Source organism: Bos grunniens, chromosome 4 (genome assembly GCF_055505025.1).
Source record: "Bos grunniens cultivar Pamir isolate PY7600 chromosome 4, Bosgru_T2T1.0, whole genome shotgun sequence".
Taxonomy (NCBI): Eukaryota; Metazoa; Chordata; class Mammalia; order Artiodactyla; family Bovidae; genus Bos; species Bos grunniens.
The window spans coordinates 105,657,503-105,681,888 of record NC_141168.1 but is presented as its reverse complement, the minus strand read 5'-3'; the positions used below and the strand labels follow the sequence as shown (position 1 = coordinate 105,681,888).

The following is a 24,386-nucleotide window of genomic DNA, read 5'->3' as shown; positions in this document are numbered from 1 at the left end:
TCCAATGAGTCAAACCCTATAAATGGTTTTCCCCCAAGAAAACAATGGAAGGAAATAAGGGAGCCATCACATACACAGACACCACAGTAGTGCTCTGAACTATTACCTGGGCCACCAGGGAAATGAGCCACTGCTTTTCCCCAATCCTGATTTCCTAACATCCAGGTTTTTATGGCATATAGGAGGGTCCTTGTGCAACAACTTGGTGTTTGACTTCATGCCATCTCTGACCCAAGCTGGGGAACAGAGGGCCAGTATGACAAGTAACGCGTGTGCTAAGTCACTTCAGTTGTGTCCAACTCTTTGCAGCCGTATGGACTGTACCTGCCAGGCTCCTCTGTCCATGGGGATTCTCCAGGCAAGAATACTGGAATGGGTTGCCACTTCCTTCTCCAGGGGATCTTCCTGACCCAGGGATTAAACCTGCCTCTCTCTATGCATCCTGCATTGGTGGATGTGTTCTTTACCACTAGCGCCACCTGGGAAGCCCCAGTATGACAAGTCAGTGGTGCCCAGACGCTCTCAGAGCAGGCAGCCCTGGGATGTGTGTCAGCCCTGTTGGGGTCGTTGTGTCCTTTTCTCTCTGGACATTTTTTTTTTTTTGTAAGGCACGAACCCCTTCCTAACTCCTCTCTGGACTACCCATCACAGTAAACCTACTTGGAGTTTGTAGCAGCCCCTCTCTTCTAAGCACTATTCATGCATTTGTCTGTGGTTTATCTCATTAGAATGCCATTACCACGAACTGCAGGTCATGCAACTTGAGCACGGAGAATGCATTATGCACATTGCCACTCTTACTAAGAGGTTTCCTTCTATTTGGTCAAATCCCTTCCTGGCGTTTGCCTGTCTTAACATTTGTAATTTTAAAAATACAAATCTTTCCTTGGTTGTAGTCTCTTGTTGTAACTCAGTCTCTTTTAAAGGTCTTGTTAACTTTATCAATACTAACTAAACTTGATGTTTTACCCCTTCCATACAAGGAATACTCAAGATTATCCTCCAGTTTCTTCCTCTGCTAAGCAATTCCCACCTAACATTTATCTGCATAAATGTAAAGAGAAATTTCTGAAAAGACCTATATTCAACTCTTACAGTTTTTCTCTCAGTGGATCTCGGTAGCAAAGAATGTTCACTTTTTAGTCAATATACTTCCAAACTGCCTTAATTTATGACAGAGAAAACATCTTATGTGTTATATTTTTTAGAGAAGGAAAATAAAAGAAATTTAAAATTCTGCATTACCCTTCAATGCTTTTGAATTAGATTTTTGTGAAAGGTTTATAGGGTTTTTTTTTTACTTTGGTTGGCTGTTTTATTTTCCTTTTTTATTTCTTTATTAAGGTAACTAGACAATTGGCTTCAAGTCAGAGAAAGAAAGAGGGGGTAAGAGGCCTATTCTTATTTCAATTACACAATTAAGGCTAATGTCTGGGGTGTGGGAGCTGAGGTCTGTAGAGCAAGTTGAGGCGGGGAGAAACCTTCACCATACCTGACAATGAAATTGATTTATGGAGCAAGAAAAAGTCAAGCTGACATAAGCTATAACAATCACCAGAATACCACCTCAAATCCAGAAAGAAATTATGGAAATTACTCTGAGATGAGAATTTAACCTGTAGGAAAAACCTGTAGGAGAATTTAACCTATAGAAAAAAACTTTCTGTGGTTGGATGTTTCAGGCAGACAGCTAGGTGATGTGAATTCAAATGGGGAAAAAAAAGCCAAAGAACTTCCACACAGACATGTAGACTCACAGTTAGTTTTCCTCTCAGCATTGCATTGCACTGGCATGCATTTCTTCACAGAATCCTTCCTGTACTGGGAGGTAGGCTGGTGTTCATGAGCTCTGAATGGTTCTAGGTCTTTGCTCTACTTGAGGTTTGAGAAAGGACACCCACATAATCCCTTTAGCAGGTGAGGAGGCCCTTGGATAGCATCACTCAACATGTGTCCCTGTGCCTCCTCTTCCATGCCCACAGGCACTTCTCCTCCAGCCTCTCCTTGCCACCTATTTCACCCTGAAGTTGGTGTGTTTCTCCCTTTGCATGCTCATTGCTTTCCAGAGCTGGTCAGGAGTCAGGAGGGAAGTGAGGCTGCCTGCAGAGAAGAGAGAGTGCAGGTGGGAACCATAGTCTTTCATGGGGGAAGCTTTCCTAAGGTGCTGGGAGTTAGAGTTCTCAAGGTTCTTGTGTGGTGTCCCTAATGGGTAACTGGAGAGACTGGAAGGGAGAAAACGGGGGATTAATTAACATTCTCAGGGAATAGATAACTTTGTCGGCTTTAGAGGCAACATTGAGGTCCTAAGACGCTTTCTTTCCTGGTTTCTGTTTTTGTGTTTTGGTTCTATCAATTAGGATACTTTCATCTATAAGGAAAAGACTGGCCCGACTGGCTTAAACAATAAGGAAATTTACTTTTGATCTTAACAAAAAATCCCAGGATAAGGTGGTTCTTCCATTGTTAGCTAATTCAGGGGTTCCATGACCTCATCAGGAACATAAGTTCCTTCCATCTCTCTGCTCCTGACATTCTTAGCTTGTTGGCTTTGTCCTTGGAAGTCACTCCCCTCAGGGTCACAGGATGCTCCTGTAATTCCAGACTTTACATCTAGACGCAGCATCCAATGTATGGAAGGTCATTTTGTCCCAGGTATTCTTTTAAAAGAACGATGAAAGCTTTCCCAGAAACCCCCCTTGACAGACTTTCCTCATGTCTCATTGGCCCAGTGCCTCCTTGCTTTTGTCTGACATGATCACTGGCAGCGGGGTGAGAAAGCTGGGATTGTCCTGGGTTTATTAAGATTTAGCCTGAGCTGGGGACAGGGTCATAATCTCTGAGGAATAAACACCTACACAAAAGTGCGGCTCATTTAAAAATAAGAATAGGATAATAGATATTGGAGACAGAAACATGAATTTCTGCTACAACGGTTGATCATACAGAAATAATAAAAACATCAATAATGCTTATTAAACACATTGCAACATGTGCTTTGCACAGAGCTACTTATGCACTTTCTATGAAATACCTTAAGAACAAACTTATGAGATAGGTGCTAATATCAGCTCCAATTTATAGATGAACTTTGAGAAATAAGCTTAGAGAATGTAAATAACATGTTTCAGAAAATAAGAGTATATAGAAACGGGCAGAAATTGTGCTCCTAATGACTTCAAATTTTATGTTCGTTCACCTGTCCTAAAACGGTCTCTGATGTGCTTTTTTCCTTGGCTTGTATATTTGCTTTAAGAATGCTTGCCCTTTTTATTTTTTTAATTGTGATAGCTCAGATGGTAAAGAATCCGCCTGCAATACAGGAGACCCGGATTCGATTCCTGGGTTGGGAAGATCCCCTGGAGAAGGAAATGATTATCCACTCCAGTATTCTTGCCTGGAGAATTCCAGGGACAGATGACCCTGACTGGCTACAGACCATGGGGTCACAAAGAGTCACACATGACTGAGCAACACTGTCACTGCCTTCCAGTGCCTAAAAACTGCAGATGTTGCCTGTTATTCTCTGTACAAGAGCCTGACTAGGTTAAAGTTTTGTGAAGGGCACCTTGTGGGGGATGTGATCATAAAGGTCCTTTTCTATCGTCTTGTCCTTCAGGTTCCCAGTGCTATTTCCTCTACAACTTTTTGCTCCACTCTCATTTTCTCTTGTTATAATTTCAATCAAAAAAGCTGGAAATAGCAATCTCTGTATTTTAATTATCATTCCCCTGCTCTCGCCTTTCATCACCAGCTCCACATGATGAGCTGATTTGTCACTAAAGTGTCACAGCAAAACAGATGGTTTTATAACACAGTACTGGTCTGGTAAAACCTGAGGCCTCAACTGGGGACACCATCAAGGACTTCATTGCTGTCTCTCTGCTGCCAGAAGCTCCTTCTGGTCCCCTGCACAGAAGGGAGCTGTGGTGGTCAGAAGCGCTACTCCAGGAAGGGGGAGTGAAGAAGTGTATGCTCCATTATGTTTGATGTTTTGTGTCTGAACCTTGCTACAGGCTATTAACATCAAGCACTGGATTGCAAAGATACAATTTATTTCTCATTTAAAGTTGTAACTTTTTTTTCTCAAGTTTTTAAGTTTGTGTTTGCTTACTCTTCAGATATGTTTCAGTTTCTGAGAGGGGAGGGTTCAACTTTAGGCGATTCATCAAAACTTTGGGTCTTAAATCTGATAAACGGGGGAAGTTACATGCTGTATTGAATTTGGATGGTTCTGAGTGAGCTTGAGAGTCCCTTGGACTGCAAGGAGGATCCAACCAGTCCATTCTAAAGGAAATCAGCTGAAACTTCAGTACTTTGGCCACCTCATGCGAAGAGTTGACTCATTGGAAAAGACTCTGATGCTGGGAGAGATTGGGGACAAGAGGAGAAGGGGACGACAGAGGATGAGATGGCTGGATGGCATCACTGACTCGATGGACGTGAGTACCCGAGAACCTGAGTGGCTTAGACCTGGGAAGTGCACAAAATGCAGGGCCCACTTTAGACAGTGCCTGCGCAGCACCCTGAAGCCTGAGAGTGTAGACCCAGGCAAGCACACACGCTGTGAGCTGGGGCAAACCCAGTGTGGTCCATCCACTGAGAGCACTCCCCACACAGGCCAGCGATATTTGTTTGCAGTGTCCTTCCCTCCCCACAGCACAACCGAACAGCATTGGGGGTGGCCTATAGACCTTGAGAACAAGTGCAAACTGGAAAAAGGAACTATCTGAAACTGAACTGATCCCACATGCCCACAACAGCTCCAGAGAAATTCCTAGATATATTTTTTACTATCATAAATTTTGAATTTTAAAATATAAGTTCTTCATTACTCCTTGAATTTTCATTTTTATAACCTACTATTACCTTGTGGGGAAAAGGACCTTATTTTTAAAGCAAATTTCATATATATTTTTTATAATTTTGTGATTGATTTTATTTTGTATTTTTAATATTTTTTTTTTGAGAGTCTAACCTCTACTCTAGATTTTTAATCTTTGCTTTTTGGTATTTGTTGTCAATTCAGTACCTTTAAGAATCTAATCTCTTCAGTATCCATTTTTACTTAGGAGTGTAATTACTGGCTAGATTGGTCTCTCCCCTTTTGACTCCCTCTCTTCTCCTCCTGGTTACCTCTATCTCCCTCCTCCCTCTTCTCTTCTCTGTGTAACTCTGTGAATCTCTCTGGGTGTTCCAGACTGTGGAGACACTTAGAGAATTGATTACTGGCTAGATTGCTCTCTCCCCTTTTGACTCCCCCTCTTCTCTTCCTGGTCACCTCTATATCCCTCCTCCCTCTTCTCTTCTCCATGTAACTCTGTGAACCTCTCTGGGTGTCCCTCGCTGTGGAGAACTGTCTCACCATTAACCTAGATGTTTTATCTTCTGTGCTGTATGGATGGAGAAGTCTTAAGGCTACTGTAGAATAAAGCTGAAAGCCAGAGGCAGGAGGCTTAATGCCAAAACTTGAGAACATCAGAGAACTCCTGATTCCAGGGAACATTAATCAACAAGAGCTCACCCCCAAACCTCCATACCTACATCAAAACCAAGCTCCACCCAAGAACCAACAAATTACAGAGCAAGACAGACCATGCTAATTCTCCAGCAATGCAGGAATATAGCCCTAAGCATTAAAATACAGGCTGCCCAAAGCCATGCCAAACCCATAGACACCCCAAAACCCACTACTGGACCCTTCATTGCACTTCAGAGAGAAGAGATCCAGCTCCACCCACCAGAACACAGATGCAAGTTCCCCTAACCAGGAAACCTTGACAAGCCACTAGTCAAATCCCACCCATAGGGAGCAGGCTCCACAATAACGAGGAACCACAAACATACAGCCTACAGAAAGGGCACCCCAAACACAGCAATCTAAACAAAATGAAAGACAGAGAAATATTCAGTAGGTAAAGGAACATGATAAATGCCCACCACACCAAGCAAAAGAGGAGGATACAAGGAGTCTACCTGAAAAAGAATTCAGAATAATGATAGTACAGATGATTCAAAATCTTGAAAACAAAATGGAGTTACAGATAAATAGACTAGAGGCAAGGACTGAGAAGATGAAAGAAAGGTTTAACAACAACCCAGGAGAAATAAAGAGTCAAACAATAATTAATAATGCATTATGAGATCAAAAGCACTCTGGAGGGAACCAACAGTAGAATAACTGAGGCAGAAGAAAGGATAAGTGAGGTGGAAGATAGAATGGTGGAAATAAATAAAGCAGAGAAGAAAAAAGAAAAACAGAATTAAAAGAAATGAGGACAACCTCAGAGACCTCTGGGATAATGTTAAATGACCCAGCATTCGAATCATAGGAGTCTCAGAAGAAGGCGGCAAAAAGAAAGGCTATGAGAAAATGCTTGAGGAAATAATAGTTGAAAACTTCCCTAAAATGGGGAAGGAAATAGCCGCCCAAGTCCAAGAAACCCAGAGAGTCCAAAACAGGATAAAACCAAGGTAAAACATCTCAGTTCAGTTCAGTTCAGTCAGTTCAGTAGCTCAGTCGTGTCCGACTCTGCAACCCCATGAATTGCAGCACGTCAGGCTTCCCTGTCCATTACCAACTCCTGGAGTTCACTCAAGCTCATGTCCATCGAGTCAAGACACATATTAATCAAACTAATGAAGATCAAACACAAAGAGCAAATATTAAAAGCAGCAAGGGAAAAACAACAAATAACACAAGGGGATCCTCATAAGGATAACCAGCTGATCTTTCAATAGAAACTCTTCAGGCCAGAAGGGAATGGCAGGACATACTTAAAGTGATGAAAGAGAAAAACCTACAACCCAGATTACTATACCCAAAGGATCTCATTCAAATATGAAGGAGAAATCAAAAGCTTTATGGACAAGCTTTTTTCTTTTTTCTTACAGACAAGTGAAAGGTGAGAGAATTCAGCACCTCTAAACCAGTTCTTCAATAAATGCTAAAGGATCTTCTCTAGACAGTAAACACAGAAAAGGTTTATAAACTCAAACCCAAAACAACAAAGTAAATGGCAATGGGGTCATATTTATCAATAATTACCTTAAATGTAGACGGGTTGAATGCCCCAACCAAAAGACAAGGACTGGCTGAATGGATACAAAAAACAAGACCCCTATATATGCTGTCTACAAGAGACCCACCTCAGACCAAAGGACACATACAGACCAAAAATGAAGGGCTGGAAAAAGATATTTCACACAAATGGAGACCAAAAGAAAGCAGGGGTAGCAATACTCATATAAGATAAAATAGGTTTTAAAATAAAGATCATGAAAAGAGACAAAGAAGGGCTCTGCATAATGATCAAAGGATCAATCCAAGAAGAAGATATAACAATTATAAATATATATGCACCCAACATAGGAGCACCTCAATATGTAAGTCAAATGCTAACAAGTATGAAAGGGGAAATTACCAGTAACACTATAATAGTGGGAGACTTTAATATCCCACTCACACCTATGGATAGATCAACCAAACAGAAAATTAGCAAGGAAACACAAATTTTAAATTATACAATGGGCCAGTCAGACCTAATTGATATCTGTAGGACATTTCACCCCAAAACAATGAATTTCACCTTTTTCTCAAGTGCACACGGAACATTCTCCAGGATAGATCACATCCTGAGCCATAAATCTAGCCTTGGTAAATTCAAAAAAGTTGAAATAATTTCAAGTATCTTTTCTGATCACAATGCAGTAAGATTAGATGTCAACTACAGGATAAAAACTATTAAAAATACAAACATATGGAGGCTAAACAACATGCTTCTGAATAACCAACAAATCATGAAAAAAATTAAAAAGGAAATAAAAATATGCATAGAAACAAATGAAAATGAAAACACGACAATTCAAAACCTATGGGATTCAGTAAAAGCAGTGCTAAGGGAAAGGTCAAAGCAATACAAGCTTACCTCAAGAAACAAGAGAAACATCAAATAAATAACCTAAGTTTACACCTAAAGCAACTAGAAAAAGAAATGAAGAACCCCAAAGTTAGTAGAAGAAAAGAAGTCATAAAATTCAGAGCAGATATAAATGAAAAAGGCGGAAAGGAGACTGTAGCAAAAATCAACAAACTAAAAGTTGGTTCTTTGAGAAGATAAATAAAATAGACACACCATTAGCCAGACTCATCAAGGAAAAAAGGGAGAAGAGTCAAATCAACCGAATTAGAAATGAAAATGGAGAAATCACAACAGACAACACAGAAATACAAAGGATCATAAGGGACTACTCTCAGCAACTGTATGGCAATAAAATGGACAACTTGGAAGAAATGGACAAATTCTTAGAAAAGAATAACCTTCAAAACTGAACCAGAAGAAACAGAAAATCTTAACAGACCCTTCACAAGCATGGAAATCAAAACTGAAATTAAAAAATCTTCCAACAAACAAAAGCCCAGGACCAGATGGATTCACAGCTGAATTCTACCAAAAATTTAGAGAAAAGTAACATCTATCCTACTCAAACTCTTCCAGAAAATTTCAGAGGAAGGTAAACTCCCAAACTCATGCTATGAGGCCACCATCACCCTAATACCAAAACCAGACAAAGGTGCCACAAAAAAAGAAAACTACAGGCTAATATCACTGATGAACATAGATGCAAAAAATCCTCAACAAATTCTAGCAAACAGAATCCAACAACATATTAAAAAGATCATACATCATGACCAAGTGGGCTTTATCCCAGGGATGCAAGGATTCTTCAATATTTGCAAATTAATCAAGGTGATACACCACATTAACAAATTGAAAGATAAAATCCATATGATTATCTTAGTAGTTTCAGAGAATGCCCTTGACAAAATTCAACACCCATTTATGATAAAAACTCTCCAGAAAGCAGGCATAGAAGGAACATACCTCAACATAATAAAAGCCATATATGACAAACCCACAGCAAATATCCTCAATGGCAAAAAATTGAAAGCTTTTCCCCTAAAGTCAGGAACAAGACAAGGGTTCCCACTCTCACCACTACTATTCAACATAGTTTTGGAAGTTTTGGCCACAGCAATCAGAGCAGAAAAAGAAATGAAAGGAATCCAGATTGGAAAAGAAGAAGTAAAACTCTGTTTGCAGATGACATGATCCTCTACATAGAAAACCCTAAAGACACCACCAGAAAATTACTAGAGCTAATCAAAGAATAATGTAAAGTTTCAGGATATAAAATTAATACACAAATCCCTTGCATTACTATACACTAAAAATGAGAAAGCAGAAAGAGAAATTAAGGAAACAATCCCATCCATTATTGCGATGAGAAGAATAAAATACTTAGGAATAAATTTACCTAAAGAAACAAAAGACCTATATATAGAAAACTATAAAACACTGATGAAAGAAATTAAAGATGACACAAATAGATGGAGGAATATACCATGTTCATGGATCAGCAGAACCAATATAGTGAAAATGAGTATATTACACAAAGCAATCTATAGATTGAATGCAATCCCTATCAAGCTACCAACAATATTTTTCACAGAACTAGAACAAATAATTTCACAGTTTGTATGGAAACACAAAAAGCCTCAATAGCCAAAGCAATCTTGAGAAAGAAGAATGGAACTGGATGAATCAACCTGACTGACTTCAGACTATACTACAAAGTTACAGTCACCAAGACAGAATGGCACTAGCACAAAGACAGAAATACAGATCAATGGGACAAAATAGAAAGCCCAGAGATGAATCCATGCACCTATGAACACCTTATCTTTGACAAAGGAGGCAAAAATACACAATGGAGAAAAGACAATCTCTTTAACAAGTGGTGCTAGGAAAACTGGTTAACCACCTGTAAAAAAGGGACACTAGAACACTCTTTAACACTGTACACAAAAATAAACTCAAAATGGATTAAAGATCTAAATGTAAGACCAGAAACTATGAAACTCCTAGAGGGAAACATAGGCAGAACACTCTGACATAAATCACAGCAAGATCCTCTATGACCCACCTCCCAGAGTAATGGAAATAAAGCAAAAATAAACAAATGGGACCTAATTAAACTTAAAAGCTTTTGCACAATGAAGGAAAGTATAATTAAGGTGAAAAGACAGCCTTCAGAATGGGAGAAAATAATAGCAAACAAAACAACTGACAAGTAATTAATCTCAAAAGTATACAAGCAGCTCATTCAGCTCAATACCAGAAAAATAAATGACTCAATTGAAAAACGAGCCAAAGAACTAAACAGACATTTCTCAAAGAAGACATACAGATGGTTAACAAACACATGAAAAGATGTTCAACATCACTCATTATCAGAGAAATGCAAATCAAAACCACAATGAGTACCATCTCATGCCAGAGGATGGCTGCCATCAAAATGTCTACAAACAATAAATGCTGGAGAGGGTGTGGAGAAAAGGGAACCCTCTTACACTGTTGGTGGGAATGCAAACTAGTACAGCCACTATGGAGAACAGTGTGGAGATTCCTTAAAAAACTGGAAATAGAACTGCCTTATGATCCAGCAATCCCACTGCTGGGCATACACACTGAGGAAACCAGAACTGAAAGAGACACATGTATCCCAGTGTTCATTGCTGCACTGTTTACAATAGCTAGGACATGGAAGCAACCTAGATGTCCATCAGCAGGCGAATGGATAAGAAAGTTGTGATACATATACACAGTGGAATATTACTCAGCTATTAGAAAGAGTGCATTTGAATCAGTTCTAACGAGTTAGATGAAACTGGATCCTACTAAACAGAGTGAAGTAATTCAGAAATAAAAACACCAATGCAGTATATTAAGGCATATATATGGAATTTAGAAAGATGGTAATGATGACCCTATATGCAAGATAGCAAAAGAGACACAGATATAAAGAACAAACTGTTGGACTCTGTGGGAGAAGGCAAGAGTGGGATGATTTGAGAGAACATCCCTGAAACATATATATTATCATATGTGAAATGGATGACCAGTCCAAGTTCAATTCATGAAACAGGGCACTCAAAACCTGTGCACTGGGATGACCCAGAGGGATGGGATGGGGAGGGAGATGGGAGGGGGGTTTGAGATGGGGGACACATATACACCAGTGGCTGATTCCTGTCAATGTATGGTGAAACCCACCACAATATTGTAAAGTAATTAGCCTCCAAGTAAAATAAATTAATTAAAAGTATATTAAGACAAATGAAAACAAAACAAAACAAAAATTATGAGAAGCAGCAAGAGAGATTTGGAAGCAGTGATTTTCTTTAAACTTATGGTGATAGGCACCTACACTTTATAAAGTAAGTAGTGTGTATCTGCTAATCCCAAATTCCTAATTCATCCCTCACTTTGGTAACCATATGTTTGTTTTCTATGTCTGTGAGTCTATTTCTATTTTTGTATTTTAGATTACACGTATAAATGATACCACATGAATGATACCATGAGGTATTTGTCTTTCTCTGACTTATTTTACTTAGTGTGATAATCCCTAAGCCCATCCCTGTTGCTGGAAATGGATTATTTCATTCTTTTTAATGGCTGAGTAATATTCCATTTTTTTGGTGTGTGTGTGTGTGTGTGTGTGTGTGTATGTGTGTGTACATAGAACATCTTCTTTATCCATTCATCTGTTGATGAGCAATTAGGTTGTTCCCATATCTTAGCTATTATAAATAGTGCTGTGCTGCTATGAACATTTGGGTGCATGTGTCTTTTTGAATTAGAGTTTTTACCTTTTCCAGATATATACCCAGGAGTGGGATTGCTCTATCACATGGTAACTCTATTTTTAGTTTTTTAGGGAAACTCTACACTGTTCTCCACAGTGGCTATAGCAATTTTTTTTTTTCTTGGCCCTGAAAAGGGCCTTTGGTTGAAATCAAGCTCCTGAGAGCAAACTGGAAAGCTTAACCGCCAAAGCCGTAGAGAGTACGGCCCTGGCGCTTGAGAGCGTAGACCACGTCCATAGCGGTGACTGTCTTCCGCTTGGCATGCTCGGTGTAGGTGACCGCGTCCCAGATCACGTTCTCCAGAAACACTTTCAGGACCCCACGGGTCTCTTCGTAGATGAGCCCAGAGATGCGCTTCACACCACCACGACGAGCCAGGCGGCGGATAGCAGGTTTAGTGATGCCCTGGATGTTGTCGCGCAGAACCTTACGGTGGCGCTTAGCGCCGCCTTTCCCCAGACCTTTGCCGCCTTTGCCGCGTCCAGACATGGTTTCACGAAAAGTAAACCAACAGCAACTGGCTATAGCAATTTACATTCCCATCAATAGTGTAGGAAGGTTTGCTCTTCTCCACCCTCTCTTCGGCATTTATTATTTGTAGATGTTGAGTATCTTTTCATGTGCCTCTTGACCATCGTATGTTTTATTTAGAGAAATGTCTATTTAGGTCTTCTGTCTATTTTTTAATTGAGTTGTTTTTATGATATTGAGCTGTATGAGCTGTTTACATATTTTGGAAATGAACCCCTTGTCAGTCACATCATTTGCAAATATTTTCTCCCATTCTATAGGTTGTCTCCTTATTTTGTTTTGGGTTTCCTTTGTATGCAAATGCTTTTAAGTTTAGTTATGTCCCATTTGTTTGCTGTTTTTTCCATTACTCTAGGAACCACATCCAAACAAATATTTCTATGATTTATGTCAAAGAGCATTCTGGCTATGTTTTCCCCTAGTAGTTTTATAGTATCCCATCTTGCATTTAGGTATGTAATCTATTTTGAGTTTACTTTTTTACATGGCATTAGAATATGTTCTAACTTTATTCTTTTACATGCAGCTGTCCAGTTTTCCCAGAACCACATACTGAAGAGATTGTCTTTTCTCTATTGTGTTTTCCTGCCTCCTTTGTCATAGATTAATTGACTGTAAGTGGGTGGGTTTATTTCTGGATTTTCCATCCTGTTCTATACTTTTTTTCCTGTCCCATATCATTTTGATTACTGTAGTTTTATAATATAGTCTGCAGTCGAGGAGCATTTCCAACTCTATTTTTCTTTCTTGAGGTTGCTTTGGCAATTTGGGGTCTTTTGAGTGTCTATACAAATTTTAATATTTTTTGTTTTAGTTCTGTGAAAAATGCCATTGATAACTTGATAGGGATTGCATTGAATCTGAGATTGCCTTGGTAGTATGGTCATTTTAACAGTATTGATTCTTCCAGTCCAATAATATAGTATATCTTTCCTTGATTTGTGCTATCTTCAAGTTCTTGCATCGATGTTTTACAGTCTTCAGAGTAGACATCTTTTGCCTTCTTAGGTAGATTTTTTTCCCTATGTATTTTATTCTTTTTGATGCAATGGTAAATGGGATTGTTTCCTTAATTTCTGGCTGATAGTTTGCTGTCACATATAGAAATGCAACAAATTTCTGTATATTAATTTTGTATTCTGCAAATTTACAAATTCATTGATGAATTCTAGTAGTTTTCTTGTATTGTCTTTAGGATTTTCTATGCATAGTATCATGCTCCAAGGATCATTTCATATGTTTTTCTTGGAGACTAGTCATTTTTGACTTCAGGGAAAAATTATTATTAGTTGACTTAACTCAATTTTTCTCAATTTTTTTCTAAGTGCTTGTTTCAGGGAAATGTTAACTTAGTCTTTATTATGAGGTACAAATTCTATGAAATCTACCCACGTATTTACTTAGTAATGACTTGATGAATTTAATGAAGGCAGAGTCTCTCATTAAACGTGACTGATTCTCTCTGAACAGAGCTGAATATACACCATTAATCAATCAATAAATTAATTGTTTGCCCCTGCTGTTATTCAAAAAGAAAAAATCAACTCTTCATTTAAGCTAGCAATGTTTACAGGTCTACCAGAGAGTCATGTACCAAAACATTCTATCTAGGCTATGAGATGCTTCTTACTGACCACTGCTCTAGGGGAGCTGCTGGCATTTTTCCTATGTCCTCTTAGCTGCTGTTGCTTTTATTTGTCTGTGACAGACAGTAAAGGACCCTCTAGGACCCTGTTATAGACACAACCTCAATCATAGCACGGATGTCCTCTGCAATCAAAAAAAAAGGCAAGTGCAAACAAGTTTCCATCAGATTTGTATGCATTTCAACACAAGTTTTCCAGAGATTCTTCCTTCAGGGAAACATTTACAAAAGCTCCAGATCGCTGATGCTGCCCACAATAAATGTAAATTCTCCATATTTTTCCGTTTACTAAATCATGTATCTTCAGTTTGAATATTCAAGATATCCAGTTCTGGAAAAACAAGTGGCCTATTTGTGTCAGCTCATTAATTCCAGATTTATTTATTTACACATAAACTAAAAAGGCCCTGCTCTTTTCTGGCTGCAACTATGGAGGGTGCAGAAGAGAAGAAAAACAAGGTTCCTGCTATGCCAGAAATGAAACTGTTAGTCACTCACTCATGTCTGACTCTTTGTGACCCCATGGACTGTAGCCCATCAGGCTCTTCTGTCCATGGCATTCTCCAGGCAAGAATACTGGAGTGGAGGTGCCATTCCCTTCTCCAGGATATCTTCCTGACCCAGAGATCAGACCCAGGTCTCCTGCCTTGCAGGCAGATTCTTTACTGTCTGAGCCACCAGGGCCAGAAACCCTTAAGAAAAAGCAAAAGAATTTTGCAGAGCTTAAGATCAAGTACCTGAGAAAGAAGTTTGCCCAAAAGATGCTTCAACAGGCAAGGCAGAATCTTATCTATGAAACAGCTAAGCACAATCACAAGGAATACAGGCAGATATACAGAAATGAAATCCAAATGGCTAGGATGGCAGGAAAAGCTGGCAATTTCTATGTACCTGTGGAACCCAAATGGGCATCTGTCATCAGGGTAAGAGTTAGTAGTGGTGTGAGCCCAGAGGATCAAAAGTTGTTGTGGCTTATTAGCATTTGTCAGATCTTCAACAGCACCTTTGTGAAGCTCAACAAGGTTTCAAATAACATGCTGAGAATTGTGGAACCATACATTGCATGGGGATATCCAAACCTGAAGTCTGTAAATGAACTGATCTGTAAGTGTTGTTATGACCAAATCAATATGAAGCGAATTGCCATGATAGATAACATGCTGATTGCTTGATCTCTAGGCAAATATGGCATGAGGATCTGATTCATGAGATCCTTACTCTTGAAAAATGTTTCAAAGAAACAAACAACTTTCTGTGGCCCTTCAAATTGTCTTTTCTAGGAGATGGAATGAAGAAAAAGATCATGTGTTTTCTTGAAGGTGGAGATGCTGGCAACAGGGACAAGCTGATCAACAGGCTTATTAGAGGAATGAACTAAGTTATCTACCATGATTATTTTTGTATCTGGTCAGTTAATAAACAGTGAATGCTTTCAAATTGAACTGTAAAAAAATACAAAGGCCTCCTCATTCTGTGGTCAGCGCAGTGAACAGAAGGAATTAGGGTGGGTTTCTTGGTATAGAAGCCACACACTAGTCTGCTGTGTAAAATCAGGGCAAGTTACAGCACCTCTGCGTTCCAGTTTCTTCATTTGCTAAGTCAATACAATTGTGCTAGATTATACTTGGAGAACTGATCTTTGATCCAATTAAGAAAAGATCCCTCCAAAGCAAACTGTGGCAATATTTGTTTAAGTCTTGGCAATGTTTCAAAAGAGGTTCTTTTGAAGAGAGAAGCAACAAGTATGAGGTACTTGGATGTAAGATTTAATACTTGCCTTATATTTTCAAAACAGTTTTCAGGTATACAACATCATTTATAGTTATATGATTTAAAGAGTGGAGACTTTTCTCACATTTTATAAATAATGACATTGAAACTCAGGAAATTTAAAAGATGAGCCCCAGTGTAGTACCCAGGTACTTAAGATAGTCCTAGACCCTGGGCCAGATTATCCAGTTGCTAATTATTGTCCAATTGCTAGTTGGGTATTTCCTTATTAAGTCCTGCTGTCTTAAGCCAGATTACTTAAACCAAACTTCAGTTATCCGAATTCTGAAAGACGAGAACCATATTTTCTCTGTCAGGCATAAGAACGGTGTAAAAATGAAGCTTCCATGTATGAGACCCTGAAATGCCCCTGGGATATACAGTGGTAAATAAATTTAACTAATGATATTGTGGAAAGGATTTGATGAGGTGATGGCAACAGAGTTAATTGGAATCAATGTGTTTATTTCTGACAATTGTACCCTTTGATTTTGGGGTAATTCCATTTCATTTAACTTTCTTACGGATAATGTGCCAGAGGTACAAAGGTTTTTACTATCACATTAGCCTTTTTCTCATGGGATTTTGGAACTTAGAAATTAAATAAACACTTCAGCTAAATAGACAGTGAAGAATTAAGTCAATTTTACAGCCTTTACTGTAAGATTTGCTGATATTTTAATGAGGCCTTGTTTATGCCTGGTACTGGGCAAACCTTTAATGCGTGTATTGCTTAGTTAATCAATCAACCCCATTTTAAAGTGAGAAAATGGAAGTACAGAGATGTATTGGGTTGGCCAAAAAGTTTCTTTGGGATTTTCCATAAGATATTACAGAAGAACATAAACAAATTTTTGGCCAACCCAATAACTTATTCCGGCTTAAAGCTGAGGTTCAAAAGTGAGTCTGTTGGCCAGAGTTACAGATCTTTTTACCTACTTGTTTATACCAAGACCTTCCTAGTCAGGAGTTTTGCTGGGTACTGAGAATACAGGGGGAAACAGGCGATGAGTCCATCCTTTGAGTACAACTTACTTTTGTACATGATTGTTCATTTGTCCACTATGCATTAAGTACTGGGTTCAGGCTCTTTCCCAGGTACTGGACAGACAACTAGACTTCACAGAGATGACCATTAAGAAACCTAGTGTTCCTGGGAAGAGGAGGCATGTGGACAAGCAGCAACACAGTGTCACGTGTGCTCCTCTTGGGGAAAGAAATCCTATGGGAGCATAAAGAAAGGAAGGGGCAATTCTGGCTGGGGAATACTTGTGACATATCTTAATTGGCTGATGTATGAAGATGGGACACTCCATTTCAAAAGGCCCACCTTTCAGACATTTAACTATTTCCCCCTAAGATTCACCTTTCTGTCTCTTTCTTTGTCTGTTGGTCACAGATCTGGTCACCAAGCTGAGCCAAAAGTGTTTACTCATGACCTTCTCTTCATTGAGACAATGCTTTTAGTCTTGTCAAACTGGGGGATTTAGGATGGAGAAAAACAGAATACTGATCCTAGGTGTTAAGATGCCTATTTAAGGAATCATTTCAGTGAGCCCAGACTCTTGCCTCTTCCCATACATACAAAAGCACTAAAATCATTAACTTGAGATGTCTGATTTTTTGTGGTTGGCAGTAATCTTTTGTTTGACTACTTTTTTTTTTTTTTTAGCAAAATCTCCTATGTATTCTGGTTCCTCCTTAACATCGTTGGAATGGTTCCTCAGAGATGTCCTCCCTGGATTTAGTTCTCAGTAATGACCCCAAATAAAACATAATTTTCAATTTTTAGGTTGTACATTTTTTTTTTCAGTGAACAAGTTCTTCTGATGCATCTGCTTCTGCTGCTGCTAAGTTGCTTCAGTCGTGTCTGACTCTGTGCAGCCCCATAGATGGGAGCCCACAAGGCTCCCCCGTCCCTGGGATTCTCCAGGCAAGAACACTGGAGTGGGTTGCCATTTCCTTCTCCAGTGCATGAAAGTGAAAAGTGAAAGTGAAGTCGCCCAGTCGTGTCCGACTCTTTGCAACCCCATGGACTGCAGCCTACCAGGCTCCTCCATCCATGGGATTTTCCAGGCAAGAGTACTGGAGTGGGGTGCCATTGCCTTCTCCGTCTGATGCATCTAGAACCTTCCTTAACAGTTATTTCTTTTCCTTTGGCATCTCCCCTGTAGTATGCTCAATGTGTGGGTCTTCTTTAGACTTAAAAATGAATGTAAGAGATTGTTGAGTCCTGCCCCAAGGCCAAAGCTGCGAGGCCTTGCCACAAGGCCACAGAAGCAGAGCCCAGACCCCAGGTCCCCCCAGAAGCTGACTGAGCCCCTTTGTAACTGTTGCCAAAGGCCCCCTGATCATCACAAGCAGGCTTCCTGAACCCCAAATTAGTCAAAGACGCCTCCCCCCCCGTAATCACTTTTTAACACCCTAAGCAATCACCTTTATGCCAATCTTCCAGCAGGAGTTTCCTTTGTCTTGAGGCTATAAAAATTGACTACTAACCCGTAAAAACTGTCGACTCTCTCTGGTTTGTCAGGAGGTCGGCCCGTTGCACTTGCAGTGCCCACATTATTTCTGCTTTTTGTTCTTAATAAACTCACTCCCTTCTGAAATGCTTGGTGTCTGGAAATTCTTTTCCAACCTGCATTCAGACTGCCTCAACAGAAATCATATTTCACAAACCAGTGGAAGCTTTAGCAGTACCCAGTCAACTCACTCCCACATAATAAAAGGACTCTGTGGGAGAGGGAGAGGGTGGGAAGATTTGGGAGAATGACATTGAAACATGTAAAATATCATGTAAGAAATGAGTTGCCAGTCCAGGTTTGATGCACAATACTGGATGCTTGGGGCTAGTGCACTGGGATGACCCAGAGGGATGGTATGGGGAGGGAGGAGGGTTCAGGATGGGGAACACATGTATACCTGTGGCAGATTCATTTTGATATTTGGCAAAACTAATACAATTATGTAAAGTTTAAAAATAAAATAAAAATTAAAAAAAAAAAGAAAAAAAAAAGTACATTTTAAACAAATAAAAAGAAGTTTCTCCTCTCAGATGTATAATCCTCAAGTTTGGCCTTTAATGAAGTGAGATTATAATGCACTTGCTCCAGTGAAAAGTAAACTCTGTTTTCATTTTTGACAGCAGGGGGGGAAAATGATGTCAAATATAATCGAATGTGTAATTTTTTTTCTCCCAAAGGATACATTCTTTCAAATGTATTTATTTGCAAATTCTTGCACATTTTTAATGTCTGATAGGATTGATAAATGAGAGCCTAGGTTTATTTTGCAAATAAATGTATGGTCTACATTATGTTTTAGGAAAAAAATAAAAATTGTCTCTGTGGTATAAACACTGTTTCTCAGAAGCTAGATAAAATTTCATGTTTAGGCTTTTCTTATGATCTGTTCTTAAGGTTTACATATATTCAGAACAAGGATATTATGCAGAAAGGTTAAAAATTATTCATCTAGTTACTTAAGAAATTTATCTACACTAAGACTGGTGAGGATAAAGGCACATATTCTTTAAAATTAAACTTAACAATGTACTAAGCCACCCTGCAGTTTTGGGCTTGGTTGCTCTTCTGAGGACAGTGTGTCTGGTTAAGCTGAGAGAGTCTGCAGCAAGAACATGAAGCCCAACTTTGGCAAACTAACTCCCCCATCTGGGCTACAAGGCTTTCCCATGTGTAGAACACACCTATGACAACACCCACATAATTTACAATAACCTTACAGAGACAACTAACAATATACTCAGGGCACATCTTATTGAGCATTGCTGTAATGGAAAATTCACTATTTACCCAGAATCAAAAGCTTGGTTTTAGACCCAAAATTCTCATGACCATTGAACAGAGGCATAAGTGAGCTATGTCATGCTTTACCCAAAGGCAGATTTCTGTGCTGTCAAAGTGATGCTGTGGACTTCATCTCCCACTAGCTTGGGAATCATTTGGCCATTTTCTTTCCCTAGATTGAGAACTTTTTAATTCCCTCAGCGTAAATGTGAATTTCCCTCTGTTTCACCCATGTTAAACATATAATGGTATATTTTTGTGTTTTCTTTAACACTTCTAACAATAAAATAGGCACAGAAACACCCAGATTAAAATGGGATCCACCAGAGGAAGGAGAAAGAACCCATGTTGGAAACAGCACAAGAGGGAAAGAGCTCCCCTTAGTTCTTTGTATGGATCTGTCCCTGGTGCTCATTGGAACCTTACAAATCTCGAACTTTTGGATGCCTGGATTAAGTGCTTGGCAAAAGAATATGTTTTGGGCACCCTGACAAAGACAATGGGCACACGGACAGATGAGAAAAATGTATCTGTGTTTGCTATGCTGAACTTGGAAGTTTCATTGCCTTTGGAATAAGTGACTCCTCTTGATCACTTTGCCCAGGTCCAGTCTTCCCCGAGTAAGGTAAAGGTTTCAACATTTGGTGACTGGGCATGTCATTATCACCTATAAGGCTATCTTTTCACTATACAAATGATAAGATTATTACTGCCTGAAAACTGTGTTAAGTTGTTTCAAGATCTTTGAAGCAAAGCTACTGAGTGATTCATGGCATTATTCTTGACCAGTGTGTAATGGTGGAGGCCATGGTAGAAGAAGCCATGGCCTGGGGCCACTTCCCTTTCCTCCCCCTCCCATCCTTTAACTGAGAGGGATGGGAGGAGGGGGTGCTCAGGGGTCCACTAAGACGTTCATGTTCTCCCACGACAAAGTGACTGGGTTCCAAGTGACTTTTCTCTCCCCCCCAAAATTTGCCCTAGTAGCAAACTCATAACACTTTTTCAGGCAGACAGGCAGCCTTTAAAAGTTTTCTGGCAAGGCTGAGAGCCAGGAGATTATTTAGATTTACTATCAGATTATTTAGATTTATTATTTGTCTATGATTATATTCAGAGTAGATATGACTACAGGATTCCTATATAACTGTTAGAAAATGCCACTGCTCTGGCCAACTTTGGATATCTTATTATAAGTATAAAATATTCTTTTTCATTAAGTCATTTCTTATATGTCTTCAAGTTATCATTCTCCATTCTTACAAGAAATAAGAATAGATTTTAATTTTATCCTAACCAAAATGCTTTCTTCTCCCTGAATATAGTTCTTTACAGTTGAATAGCACCAGAGACTGGCAGTTTCTAACTTTCTTTTCCTCTACTTTGATGATTTACATGGTATAGAGAATAATTACCACTGTGATAAAGGCACCACCATGACTAGAAATAAAACCTGCCTGATCTTTAGAGTCTTAGTTTAAAGAGACTTCTCTGGGAGTGATAAGCGAAGTGGTCTTCTGGTATAATGATGTTTAATGGTGGAACTCACAGGAAACTGAGATTCAATACAGATTCAGGAAACCTGACTTATGCTAAAAACAAATTTTAATAGGAAAATCTTGAAACTCAAATTTTAAAAACTACAACTGAGATTCATGTTGAGGTTTGATAGAAAACAACAAAATTCTGTAAATCAATTATCCTTCAATAAAAATTAAATTTAAAAAAGTTACAGCTGAAATATAACCATTCCTTAATAGTTGGTTAATCTCAGAAATTTTATTTTGATCTCTGAACTTGTTATTCTCTCACTGTGCCCACCCTTTCTTTGAAAATAAAGATTTCCACATTGTTTAAAACTCTAACCAGTCAATATTCACAATGTATTGATGTGATAAAAGGATGGAAAAATTGCTATGAATGTGATTCTCTTTGAAGACTGAAATTTCTTGAGGAAATGAATCAAAAATTTCCTGAGTTGGAGTTAATATAAAGCAAAATATGTAAACATGGCAAATTTACAGTTAGTTGTACTAAAGATAGCACTTTCAGATTGATGGAAAAGCGACAGCCTCTCTTTCGAGTTGAGGAAAGAGAAATGGACACTGATACATGACAATAAATGAGGAAACGGACAGTTTCAGATGCCTAATAAATACACGAAAAGATGCTCAACATTGCTCTTTATTAGAGAAACACAAATCAAAACTACAGTGAGATATTTCACAGCACTCAGAATGGCCATCATCAAAAAGGCTACAGACAACAAATGCTGGAGATGGTGTGGAGAAAAGGGAAACCTCTTGCACTGCTGGTGAGGAATGTAAATTGATGCAGCCACTATGAAGAACAGTATGGAGATTCCTTAAAAAACTAGGAATAAAACTACCATGTGACCCAGTAATCCCACTACTGCACATATATACCCTGAGGAAACCATAATTGAAAAAGACACATGTACCCCAATGCTCATTGCAGCACTTTGCATAGCAGATAGAACATAGAAGCAACCTACATGAATTGATAAAAAAAAAATGACAGATAAATGGATAAAGAAGTTGTGGCACATAGACACAATAGAACATTATTCAGCTATAAAAAGGGATGCATTTGAGTCAGTTCTAATGAGGTAGATGAACCCAGAGCCTATTGTACAGAGTGAAGTAAGTCAGAAAGAGAAAGACAAATATAACATACTAATGCATATATATAGAATCTAGAAAAATAGTACTGATGATCCTACTTGCAGAGCAGCAAAGGAAATGCAGACATGAAGAACAGACTTTTGGACACAGTGGGGGAAAGAGAGGGTGGGGTGATGGGAGAGAATAGCATTGAAACATATACATTACAATATGCAATACAGATAGCCAGTGGCAATTTGCTGTATGATGCAGGGAACCCCAAGCTGATGCTCTGTGACAACATAGAGGGGTGGGATGGGGAGGGCGGTGGGAGGGAGGTTCAAGAGGGAGAAGACATATGTGTACATGTGGCCAGTTCACGTTGTTGTATGGCAGAAACCATCACAATATTGGGAAGTAACTACCTCTAATTAAAAATTTAAAGAGAAAATAATGAAAAAAATAAAATGGACAGTTTCACGAAGAGTCAGGGAAGTGGCTGGCACTGTGGGAATTGTCAAGATGTAGTCCCAAGGATGGTTCACAAGAGACAGCCTCCTCCTGTAACGCCCCTGGGGGCTGTTCTCATTGAATTGGACAAGTAAGAGAGAGGAGTGTAACTGCCACCAGCAAGCTAATCCTTTATCAGAGCTAAGAGGAAGAAGGAGCAGAAAGAGTCACCATTATGGCAATCTCCATATCAGGGAACTGTTGCACTCTGTTTATCCTCCAGATCTAGGCTTCATGTTGGAAGTGAGCAGGATTCCTTTTGGAAACACATCATCAGAGGGTCAATTTCTTAAAGGACCTAATACCCATGTCAGTTGTGCTGAACAGCCTGTGGCTGTAATAATCAAGGGGAGACTAGGACAGCAGTCACAACATGGTACCTCATAAACTGCACTCAATAAGCAGAGCCACAACCCAAATCAAGGATGTGCTTCTTGTGAATGAATTTTGATTTGTTTTCAATTGAGCTTCTGTTCATGCTTCTCCTTTCTCCCCCATGCCCCCCTTTGTTTTTTGCCTGGCAAAAAAAAAAAAAAAAAGAGTGAGCTGGCAGGAATGACAGGATGACAGGGAGAGGGACTGGAACAAAGAGGTGTCACCAGCAGAGAGCACTCCCCACGTCCCTGCCGTTTGTCGAATGTTCACTGCGATTCAATCACTGTGTTTACATTCGGTCGTTTGATTTGTGCAAGATCCTAGGAAGTAAAACAGACTGAGAGAGGATAAGAAAATTCGCCCAAGGTCACGCTGCTGTGTGGTCATGGAACATGCTTTAGGCAGTTTAAATGGTAGACCCACTAACTTTCATGAGGTCTCCTGCCCAGGAAGATGACAGCAGGGGCTCTTTGCCTCACCACTGGGGTGTAGGCAGTGGCCCTTCCAATTGTAGGCAAGTCATCAGCATATATATAACCTGCCTATCAGTTTTTTTTTTTTTTTTTAAGTTTTAATTGAAGGATAATTGTTTTACAATTCTGCATTGGTTTCTGCCATACAACAATATGAATCAGTTATGGGAGAGTGAAAGTTGCTCAGTCATGTCCAACTCTCTGAGACCTCATGGACTGTAGCCCGCCAGGCTCTTCTGTCCATGGAATTCTCCAGGCAAGAACACTGGAGTGGATTGCCATTTCCTTCTCCAGGGGATCTTCCCAACCCAGGATAGAACCCAGGTCTCCTGCATTGTAGGCAGATTCTTTACTGTCTGAGCCACTATATATTCCTGTTATCAGTTAAGAGGGAATCACTTCTAGGTCTCTCATAGATGAAAAGATATTAAGGGTTATGTCCATTCTTGCTACCATCTTAAATTCTAGAAAATTTTATGTAATCACTACCCTTTGTAATGATAGAGAAAGACCAAATGAGAGTAGAGCCCTTTTATGCAGCTATTCTTAGTTTTCTGTACATCAGGTTATTTGCATTCTCCTTTTTGCTTCTTATGTGGTCAGGTGTGGGTAGTTAACTCTTATAGTGAGAAAAGAGAAGGGAGCATCTTTTTTTTTAATAGCTAGAGGAAAAAGAGAAGGGCAAAACAAGAACAATGGCGTATACTTTTCAGAAACCCAAGATCTTTTTAACTTGTAAATGTGTTCAGTTCATGCATATTCAATCTAATATCACAGTTGCTGACCCTGAAGTAGAATTTTGAGGATAGTATTTTACAAATAAGGCAGAAGGCAAGTGATTTCTACCCCCCACCCCCCACCCCCCACAATTTGAAAATCACATACTATTTCAAGACTATTTTGATTCAAGATTAATATGATTCTTCATATTGAACTTGGGAGGCA

General features: G+C 39.2%; 1 protein-coding gene, 1 long non-coding RNA gene and 1 pseudogene across 5 annotated transcripts in view; 1 reads left to right on the top strand and 2 right to left on the bottom strand.

Moving 5' to 3' along the window:
- Positions 1–24,386, bottom strand: part of LOC147374627 (uncharacterized) — a 181,861-nt gene that overhangs the window by 48,272 nt on the left and 109,203 nt on the right. Inside the window, exon 3 of one of the 4 annotated variants that reach the window (XR_015162991.1) lies at positions 1,494–2,100. The exons of the other annotated variants lie outside the window; for them this stretch is intronic. This is a non-coding gene — a long non-coding RNA (uncharacterized LOC147374627). Of the gene's footprint in view, positions 1–1,493; positions 2,101–24,386 lie in introns of those variants that run through there. 4 annotated transcript variants of the gene reach the window in all.
- LOC147374629 (histone H4-like) lies at positions 11,849–12,253 on the bottom strand. The gene has a single exon (XM_086398115.1). It carries the CDS (start codon positions 12,197–12,199, stop codon positions 11,888–11,890), a length of 312 nt encoding a protein of 103 aa, XP_086254241.1. The 5' UTR covers positions 12,200–12,253; the 3' UTR covers positions 11,849–11,887.
- On the top strand, positions 14,316–15,264 carry LOC147374628 (large ribosomal subunit protein uL30-like; annotated as a pseudogene).

Excerpts from the sequence above, each read along its gene's own strand:
- LOC147374629 (XM_086398115.1), bottom strand. The coding sequence starts at position 12,199 with ATGTCTGGACGCGGCAAAGGCGGCAAAGGTCTGGGGAAAGGCGGCGCT.